At 36.3% G+C, this 9274-nt stretch overlaps 3 protein-coding genes across 5 annotated transcripts in view; all 3 read right to left on the bottom strand.

The window, feature by feature from the left end:
* LOC130548342 (interferon-induced protein 44-like) overlaps positions 1-4245 on the bottom strand; it is an 8959-nt gene extending 4714 nt beyond the window's left edge. Inside the window, exons 1-4 of the mRNA XM_057325044.1 lie at positions 3708-4245; positions 3514-3559; positions 3218-3413; positions 2982-3134 (exon numbers count right to left, since the gene is read on the bottom strand). Coding sequence (XP_057181027.1) covers positions 2982-3134; positions 3218-3413; positions 3514-3559; positions 3708-4245 — 933 coding nt within the window. The remainder of the gene's footprint in view (positions 1-2981; positions 3135-3217; positions 3414-3513; positions 3560-3707) is intronic.
* On the bottom strand, positions 132-1959 carry LOC130548340 (uncharacterized). The gene is made up of 2 exons (XM_057325041.1): positions 1692-1959; positions 132-712 (listed from the first exon to the last, which is right to left on the bottom strand). Exons 1-2 carry the CDS (start codon positions 1902-1904, stop codon positions 182-184), a joined length of 744 nt encoding a protein of 247 aa, XP_057181024.1. The 5' UTR covers positions 1905-1959; the 3' UTR covers positions 132-181.
* Positions 4246-4688: 443 nt separating the features above from the next.
* Positions 4689-8949, bottom strand: LOC130548337 (interferon-induced protein 44-like). 3 transcript variants are annotated; one of them, XM_057325035.1, is made up of 9 exons: positions 8836-8938; positions 7825-7870; positions 7148-7688; positions 6948-6999; positions 6603-6798; positions 6371-6523; positions 6056-6227; positions 5857-5957; positions 4690-5783 (listed from the first exon to the last, which is right to left on the bottom strand). In XM_057325035.1, exons 3-9 carry the CDS (start codon positions 7650-7652, stop codon positions 5613-5615), a joined length of 1350 nt encoding a protein of 449 aa, XP_057181018.1. In that variant the 5' UTR covers positions 7653-7688; positions 7825-7870; positions 8836-8938; the 3' UTR covers positions 4690-5612. The 3 variants fall into 3 exon arrangements, with proteins under 3 accessions (XP_057181020.1, XP_057181018.1, XP_057181017.1); XM_057325037.1 differs by lacking the exon at positions 7825-7870 and having other exon boundaries at positions 4689-5783; positions 7241-7688; positions 8836-8949; XM_057325034.1 differs by lacking the exon at positions 7825-7870 and having other exon boundaries at positions 8836-8949.
* Between the last annotated feature and the right edge of the window lie 325 nt (positions 8950-9274).

The raw sequence follows: 9274 nt of genomic DNA, 5'->3' as shown, positions 1-9274 counted from the left end.
CACAGTTGTAGTTTTTTATAACAGTGTGAAATTAGCAACAGGAAGAAAAAGTGGAGACCTACCTAGTTGTCCACAGCATGTTCCTCCACTGTTTCTCTCCAAAACTGACCAGAGAGACTGGGAAATATTTAAAAAAGCTTTTTAGCATTAAAAAGATATATTATAAGTTAATGCCACGGCGTTAAAAACATAAAATAAAAATAATAAATTGTTTAATGACTGACTTACGTTTTTTCACTTTATAAATCTCACATTCACAAAGCTCAGTGTCGTTTCCATACAAAGTCTCAGTATTAAAACTGTACGAAAAGCCTTCTTGATTACAAACAAGCGGTTTGTTGTCATAGCAAAAGTTCAGCTGCTGACCAAAGCTGGGCCCTCCGGAGTCATCGAGACGCGCATGATGGCCACTGTTAACTTTGATACACACGGGAATCTTGCCTTGAAAGTTGAACAGAAAAGCCTCCTCATCAGCAATGTACTGCTCACTTTGAGCATAATCTACACTAGTGTATCCTCCAAATGTGAAGCCAGATTTGTTGTGGGCTACAAGTAAGGTTGGACCCTGACGGTCACAGCGCTGATGGAAGGTTGTAGTATCATATCCATGAACAGAAGCTTTGTAGAGAAGAGTCAGTTCAGCATCACCCAGTAAAGCACAGAACTGGTGTTTTTGTTCATCGGTTAAACTAGAAGTGAGGGGAAGCGTTTGCTGAAAAATGCAAAACAGATAAAGACAGTTTCTGACACAAACGGCACGGATTGTACAAAACGAGGCATGAAGACATTTACACGTTGAGGCTAATATATTTAAACTTATGAAAATGAACCATGATTTTACTATAACAATGTTTATTCGGTTGACTTATCAGCGTTTGTAAAACCACTGTTTTACTACAAATACCATGAAGATTATTGTAGATAAAACGTGGCTACTGTAGTTTTACTGTAGACAGTTTCATCGGATGCAAGCGCTTGGACCTAAGTTAACTTCCGGTCTGTGTTTGAAATAACAATTTGTCTTATATTTATTTAAAGTTAATATTTTATTATACATTAACTTTAATAAATTATGTTAAAACAGTTATAGATTCTTTGCAGAGGTATACCGGAAGTTAAGTTTGAGCCACTGACGTTTATGTTATTGCCACTGAAACCGTCTAGTTACCATGTTTTTGTTTTTATTTATAGTAAAACTATGCTAAAGTCTAATAAACATTTCATTCGTAGTCTAATGGTTCAAACTGCATTGCTCAAAACTTTGAATGAGATCATGGTTATCATACTTCTACCATAAAGTCGTCGTTCTTTTACACTGAACGCTGCATTCAAGAAAACTCGGATTTGGAATATTTCCCATCACAAAGCCGGAAGTAACGTCTGGATTTAGTAACAATAAAGTACTTAGCATCAATAAAACAATACTACTACTAACGATTTAGTAGCATTAAAAAATCAAAAGTAGGAACATTAAAACAACGACGTTCCAGAAATTATTTCTGGGTTGAGGTGGGAAATATCCTAAATCCGAGTTGTCTTGAAAGCAGCATTAAGCTACTAGATGAGACAGAAAGGATGCTTCGTCGCTTCGGTTTATTGACTTAAGTGCAAGCATGTGCAATATAAGAAATGCAAAGTCTGGCCAAACCTATCGCTTCAAGCTTTAAGATGTGGGGGTTTAATCTACATACCTTGTGTGTTATCTCCCCTGCAGACACAGCCCTCCGCCAAGAAGCCCTTTTGGACCGCAGGCCCATGTTCCTATGTCTGTTGTCGAGGTGATACTTCATCGTACTGGTGCCACCGCAATACTTTAACAATGTGTTGCACATGTTGCATCGGACCATATCGTTTTCAAGGACGAAATGGTCCCACACGGCGCTCTTTTTAGTTTTAGCCTTCATGTTTTCTGATCCAAGAGACCGCAAACCACGGACACAAAACGCAGACGCGAGCCCGTGCCGCTACTACACAGAACGCCCATTTGAAATAACCACGCCCACTACCAAAGAGCGTCCATAAATAAATTCACTTGACTGTTAACATTGACGTAAAGGCTTGTATTGGTTAGGACTGCCAAATATAACTATTTTTATCATAAGATAAATAAATAAATTCAATGCGCCAACTAATTAAACGCTTCTGATTGGTTAACACGCTAGAGAGGCTGCTATCCGATTGGTCACTATTCATAAAGCCCACCTCCACACTGCTCCACGCCAAAGACCAACCTTAATCATAGTAGGAAAAACATTAAAGAGGAAATCTTACCAAAGAATTAGTGGGCCGTTGATTTTTGACATGTGGAGACACATTTATTTGTGTTTTGTTCGGTGGCATAACAACAATAGAAAAACAAAAATTCAAACCTTTTAAACTTTCAAATTCTAAATATATAGACCTATACCATACATGCGTTCGTAATATATTAATAAATTTCACCAATACTCAAGCACTCGGTAAACCACACTAATTTACTGAACACTAGTTTGAACTTTTAGAACATTTAAATTCTAAATTTTAATTATTTAATTATTTATTTAAATAATTAGTTATTTAAATATTTAAAACATTTAAATAATACCTGAGAATTGTTCAGATTAGCTTTATGTCAGTTTGAATGTCAATTAAATACGTATAACAGGACATTACTATAGAACATAGCATATGCTGTTTATTCACTTACCCAGTGAGTTCACTTTTTTGCGTATGGCAACAAGTTTTTCCTCCAGTTTGCTGGACATGAGGGAGACTTTGGTGGTATCCACGATGTAAACCACACAATGGATCCTCTCCTGTAGAGATCTGAAGGCATTTTGCTCATTGGGATGAAATGGTGCCATGGGATTGAACTGAATCAAGACAATTTACAGTGAAGTACATACATAAACTTAATACTTATGTATTCCCAGGCCTAGAATATTGAACAAATCTTTGATTTATACATCAGCCGAAGTAGATAATCTTTATGCTAATCTTACCGTGTATCGGTCTGGTATGAGACCTTGGAGAATGCAGCTGATGTCTTCGATATCCAGACCTGCACCCGACTGCTCCTCAAGTCCCATAGTGTCACACAACACAAAGGGTAATGGCTTTCCCTCACGACCATCTTTCACTGGATATGTGCGAAACTATCAACCAAAAGAGATCATTGAGGTGTTATGGGAACCAAAGCAGGTCATGAAGCCATAAAGAAATGTTTCATGTTTTATACGTGTGTGGTGAGACTGGTGCCTGATGATCCTGCCATGGCTTTGTTGGTCATGCGACCCATGAAGATGGAGTTGATGGAGTTGAAGAAACTGGATTTTCCAGCACCTACAGGACCGATCATGAGGATTTGAACCCGGTTCACTGAGGACTCCAGGGGTTTATAGTTCTTGATGCTCTTCAGAAGCTCTTGTTTTTGTCTACAAAAAGCAGTTAAACATTACATAATTAGTGATTTTTACTATTACTCAGATTGTCAGATTGTTGCATGAAATGGGCAACAGGGAGAGAACAACATACTCGACTGTCCACCAAACGTTCCTCCACTGCTTCTCCGTAACCTGATCTGCACTGACCCGAGAGACAACTGAAGGACAAACATTAATGATTGTGAATAAACGTTCATTCATTTAAATTTATTATGAATTTATTATTTTTTTTACTGTACACGGGCCACGGCTATGTGTGTATAAAATGCAAGTAGAGAAGAACACTTTTTTTCTGATGACTGACTTTGTACACCTCACATTCAGCAAGCTGAGTGTCATTTCCATACAGTGTTTTCGCATTAAACTTGAAAGTATTATACATATTAGTATTACAGTATGTATTAGACCCTAATCCCATCTGACTGTTATCAGATAAACATGGTCTGTTGTTATAGCAAAAGAACAGCTGTTGGCCAAAGTTGGGCACTCCGGAGTCATCAAGGCGTGCGTGACATCCACTTTTAACTTTTATGGTTATAGGGTTCCCACCATGCTTAGGAACGTTGAACAGGAAAGCCTTGTCATCAGTAATGTACCCTCCACTTTGAGTATAATCTACACTAGTGTATCCTCCAAAGACGTAGCCTGAATTATTGTAAGCTACAAGTAAGGTTGGACCCTGACGGTCACAGCACTGATGGAAGGCTGAAGCATCATATCCATGAACAGAAGCTTTGTAGAGAAGAGTCAGTTCAGCATCACCCAGTAAAGCACAGAACCGCTGCTTTTTCTCATCAGTTAATCTAGAAGTCCGGGAAGCCATCCTGAAGAATTAAACAACAGATATGCAAATATATTTACCATTACACATTTGCATGTATTTAAATGTATATAGTAAAAATATTATATAATTACATCATTTGTACATTTATATCATATTGATGGGTGAGAACCAGAGGGGCATAAGTGACATTTCATCAACTTTGCAGAAGAGTCAGAACAAAAAATTCCATAGTTGATCTGTTCCGTTGTTGTTGAGTAGGCCTCCACATGATTTGCATATGTTTTAAAAGTATTTTAATACATTACAAACTAGCTGGTTTCGCCAGAATAGACACCGAAACAGCACTTAGTGTTGTTAAAAGATGTGTTCATATTATTAAAATTCAACTTATTTAAAAACGAAATAGCCGCTTTCATGGTTTAGCTAAATATAAGAACGACAATAGAATTAGTGTATCATTTCTTTGTGCCCATGTGTTTAATTATTTACAGTAACGGTTACTAAAAATATAACTTATTTACCTCATTACAATTTTAATCAGAATAGCAATTGTCATAATTAAAATGAAAGGATTACAATACAATTGTGTGTATAATTTCATAGTCACATAAAAAACTTTTATTAGAACGTTTAACTACATACTGTATTTATGTCGACAGTCTGTTTTACCTTTCACCGTGTTTCAAGTCTCTATGCAGTAATCAATAAAATGCCTTATTTTTTACATACAGGAACAGAGCAAATGGACGTCAAGCAGTTTCCCTCACTGATGGTGGATGTGTTGTATTAGAGACACAGATAACCTTAGCTGGAGGTAGGAGAAATGGGCGTCCCGAAAGTTTTTATATGACACTTCTTTCACTCTAGAGATTACGTTTTTTGTTGAAGATTTTAAACATGAAGTGTTTATAAAGTTTTTGTTAGATAAACTAGAACGGAGGGATGCCAGTTATCTTGAAGAGAAAGATCATGAAACTATACAATGACATTTAAGCATTTGCAGATATGCAAACTTATTTCTCTTGATTGGATATGCAACATTATTTCTCTTGATTGGCAGGTTAAAACAACTCACCCAGCACAGGTTAATTTATGACCTATAATATTTTACAGAGGCATCAAAACAACCCAGCATTTAGTGTGTTATGTTTTTACATAGAAATGAAAACGTATTTGTTTGTATATATTCCTTGTTTTTAAAATGTTGATTTTAATTTCATTTTCTAAAAAAAAAGCTCATGCATTATATTTTACTATTCTGAATATGATCTTCGTCATCTTTCAATTTTCAAATCCTTTTTAAGCACAAAATCAAAAACTTTCAGCTTACTCAAAACATGCAAACATGCTTTTTCATAATGCAGACAAATTAACAATAACGTCAAGATACATTTAATGTGTTTGCCCTAAATGGCACCAACATCATCCAAATAGTCTTCAGCATAGTTAAGCATCTGCTGTAGAGCAGTGAGAAGCAGAACATCACAGCTGAGGTTGAGCTCCAGCTCCTGACTGTAGTTCTTCACGGGTAACACACAAGACACAGGAACACCCAGCCGAGAGCTGACCTCCTGTACCTGTAGAGTCAATCCAAACCTCTCAGTTCATCTGTCACATCAACACTCCAGTTTCATCTCTGTAACATCTCACCTTTGTCTTAATGTAGGAACTGATGTAAACCTTTTGAAGATCCTTCTCCACCAGAGGACACGCCTCATCTACTTTAGTCATCAAGACGATCTGAGGAACACCTAGAAGTTGTTCAGATAAGCTTTATGTCAGTTTGAATGTCAATTAAATATAACAGGACATTACTATAGAACATAGCATATGCTGTTTATTCACTTACCAAGTGAGTTCACTTTTTTGCGTATGCCAGCGAGTTTTTCCTCCAGTTTGCTTGACATGAGGGAGACTTTGGTGGCGTCTATGATGTAAACCACACAATGGATCCTCTCCTGTAGAGATGCAGATCTGGACGCCTTTTGCTCATTAGGATGAAATGCTGCGACCGGATTGAACTAAATCAAGACAATTTACAGTAAAGTACAATAATAAACTTAATTCTGATGCATTCCTAGGCCTAGAATATTGAACAAATCTTTGATTTAAATCGCAACTAGAGCGTTTAAATAGATGTGGATGATCTTTATGCTCATCTTACTTGATATCGGTCTGGTATGAGACCTTGGAGAATGCAGCTGATGTCTTCAATATCCAGACCTGCACCCGACTGCTCCTCAAGTCCCATAGTGTCACACAACACAAATGGTAATGGCTTTCCCTCACGGCCATCTTTCACTGGATATGTGCGAAACTATTAAGACAAAAAAAATAATTTATTTCATGGAGACCAAAGTAGGATGTGAAGAAATGTTAATGCTTTTCAAAATTACTTGTGTGGTGAGACTGGTGCCTGATGATCCCGCCATGGCTTTGCTGGTCATGCGACCCATGAAGATGGAGTTGATGGAGTTGAAGAAACTGGATTTTCCAGCACCTACAGGACCGATCATGAGGATTCGAATCCGGTTCACTGAGGACTCCAGGGGTTTATAATCCTTGATGCATTTCATAAGCTCTTGTTTTTGTCTACAACAGCAGTAAATATTATATTATTATTAATCTTTTTTTACTATTTTTACTTCTAAAAACATCATCTATAATGCAGTTAATAATGAAATGATAAAATAACTACAAAATAAGCAACAAAGTGAAAACAACACTTTATGGAAACATACTTAGCATTCCACAGAACATTCCTCCATGGCTTTTCCTCGACCTGAGAGACAACTGGAAAAGTCAAAAAAACATGACTGAACAATATTTCCTAAGTTTAAAGTAGAGTCTAATATTATTTTAACATTTACTATACACAACTATATGTGTGTGTGTAAAATGCAAGTAGTAATAAGCACTTTTGTTTCGATTATTGACTTACTCTGTGTCACTTTGTACACCTCGCATTCACTCAGTGCAGTGTCGTTTCCATACAGTACAGATGTATTCAAACTGAAAGAGTAAGATCCCCTACCTATTTTATAAGCTTGATAATATATAGTTTGTTGGTTGTTATAGCAAAAGAACAGCTGTTGGCCAAAGTTGGGCCCTCCGGAGTCATCAACACGTGCGTAACATCCACTGTTAACTTTTATGGTTATAGGGTTCCCACCATGCTTAGGAACGTTGAACAGGAAAGCCTTGTCATCAGTAATGTACCCTCCACTTTGAGTATAATCTGCACTAGTGTATCCTCCAAAGACGTAGCCTGAGTAGTTGTAAGCTACAAGTAAGGTTGGACCCTGATGGTCACAGCGCTGATGGAAGGCTGAAGCATCATATCCATGAACAGAAGCTTTGTAGAGAAGAGACAGTTCAACATCACCCAGTAAAGCACAGAGCTGCTGTTTTTCTTCATTAGATAAATTAGAAATTAGGTTGGCCATGCTGAGGCTATCAGCATATTTTCTTTTTTGTGTATGCTGAAGAAAAAGACATGCAAATATAATTTCAATGTTATTCATACCAGACATTTATATTTGTACAGTCATATCATCGTTACCAGAGTATTAAAGGACAGTTCACCCAAAAATAAAAATTCTGTCATCATGTCCTCACCTTCGAATTGTTCCAAATCTGTATAAATGTCTTTGTTCTGATGAACCTAGAGAAAGATATTTGGAAGAATGCTTGTAACCAAACAGTTCTTAGCCACCATTGACTAGCATAGTATCAAAAATGACTGTACTTTTTTTGTTCTGTTGAACATAAAATAAGATATTTTGAAGAATGTAGGAAAGCAAACAGTTCTGGGGCGCTTTTGATTACCATTGTAAAATTTCCTACTATGGTAGTCAATGGTGGCCAAGAACTGTTTGGTTACAAGCATTCTTCCAAGTATCTTTCTCTGTGTTCAACCAAACAAAGAAATGTATACAGATTTGGAAAAACTAGAGAGTGAGTAATTCATGGCAAAATTTTCATTTTGGGGTGAACTGTCCCTTTAACAAGTCAAAATATATATTATTTACGTGTGAAATAATTGCCACCATAATACAGTATCTGACATAAAGCTTTTAGGTTTTGATAATAGCTTTGATAATAAACACTAAATATCCATAAACAACAACAATAAATGAGAAATGTATCACTGCTAATGAACTTAAGTGTAACAATTTCAGGACAAATGTTGCATATTTGACAGCTGGTGTGTCCTATTATGAATAGAATTAAATGTGTAACTGCTTTACTTTTACTCAGTTCACCCGGGTTTTGGATTGACAAAATAAACACGTGGATTAAAACGACACACACATTTTCTCCAGTACTTATTATACTTATTATTATTTTGATGCTCTGTTCAATACAGAAACTAATCTGTTTAGCCTGAAATGAAACCGAAACCAGTGCGAGTACGAGTGTTTGATCGCTGTTCTTCAGTCACAGTTTATTTTAAATATGACTGTTTTGGCTCATTACAATTTCTGAATCAGAAAAGCTACTTTCAGAATAAAAATCAAAACATTTCAATATAATGAAATGTACTAAATTTGTGTATAATTTCATGGTCACACAAAATCTAAAAACACTTTCTTAGAATGTTTAAGTAACATCGACAGTCTGTCTTACCTTTCGCAGTGCAAGATCTCTATACATAAATCAATGACAAATCGTCACGTTCAGGAATAGAGCAGAAGAACGTCAAGCAGTCCTTATTTCTCCCACAGTGGGCGGGTGGTGGAGGTCCTACCTAGATTTTTGTTCAGGGCCTTCTAGCGGCAAGAGAATGTACTGCAGGAAATTGCATTACCAATAAATGTTTAAAATAATGAAACGTTAACTGAAATTCAATGCTGTACGAAAAAAGAAGACATTTTACAATTTTTACTACAAATTGACAGGCCTACTAAACGATATTATACGTAGTCTATTCAATAGCAGCATATATTTCGATGTTCTTTTGTACACTTATGTGTCATTTAAAACCTTTCAAATGTATGTCTTTTACAGGTTTTATTTAAACATTCATAAGGGAAAAGTGATGATGTTGATAACTTTGTCTTGTCTT

The sequence above is a fragment of the Triplophysa rosa genome, linkage group LG25 (assembly GCF_024868665.1).
Source record: "Triplophysa rosa linkage group LG25, Trosa_1v2, whole genome shotgun sequence".
Lineage (NCBI taxonomy): Eukaryota > Metazoa > Chordata > Actinopteri > Cypriniformes > Nemacheilidae > Triplophysa > Triplophysa rosa.
The sequence above is the reverse complement of the archived record's forward strand: the minus strand, read 5'-3'. Positions and strand labels throughout refer to the sequence as shown.

Bases quoted from the DNA above. Each gene is read 5' to 3' on its own strand.
- LOC130548340 (XM_057325041.1), bottom strand. From the start codon at position 1,904: ATGAAGGCTAAAACTAAAAAGAGCGCCGTGTGGGACCATTTCGTCCTT. The intron at 713-1,691 runs GTATGTAGATTA...TGCATTTTTCAG, and splicing joins CAGGGGAGATAACACACAAG to CAAACGCTTCCCCTCACTTC.
- LOC130548337 (XM_057325034.1), bottom strand. From the start codon at position 8,862: ATGTATAGAGATCTTGCACTGCGAAAG. The intron at 7,689-8,835 runs GTAAGACAGACT...CTTTTTCTTCAG, and splicing joins GAGATCTTGCACTGCGAAAG to CATACACAAAAAAGAAAATA. The intron at 5,784-5,856 runs GTGAGATGTTAC...TTGACTCTACAG, and splicing joins GTTCCTACATTAAGACAAAG to GTACAGGAGGTCAGCTCTCG.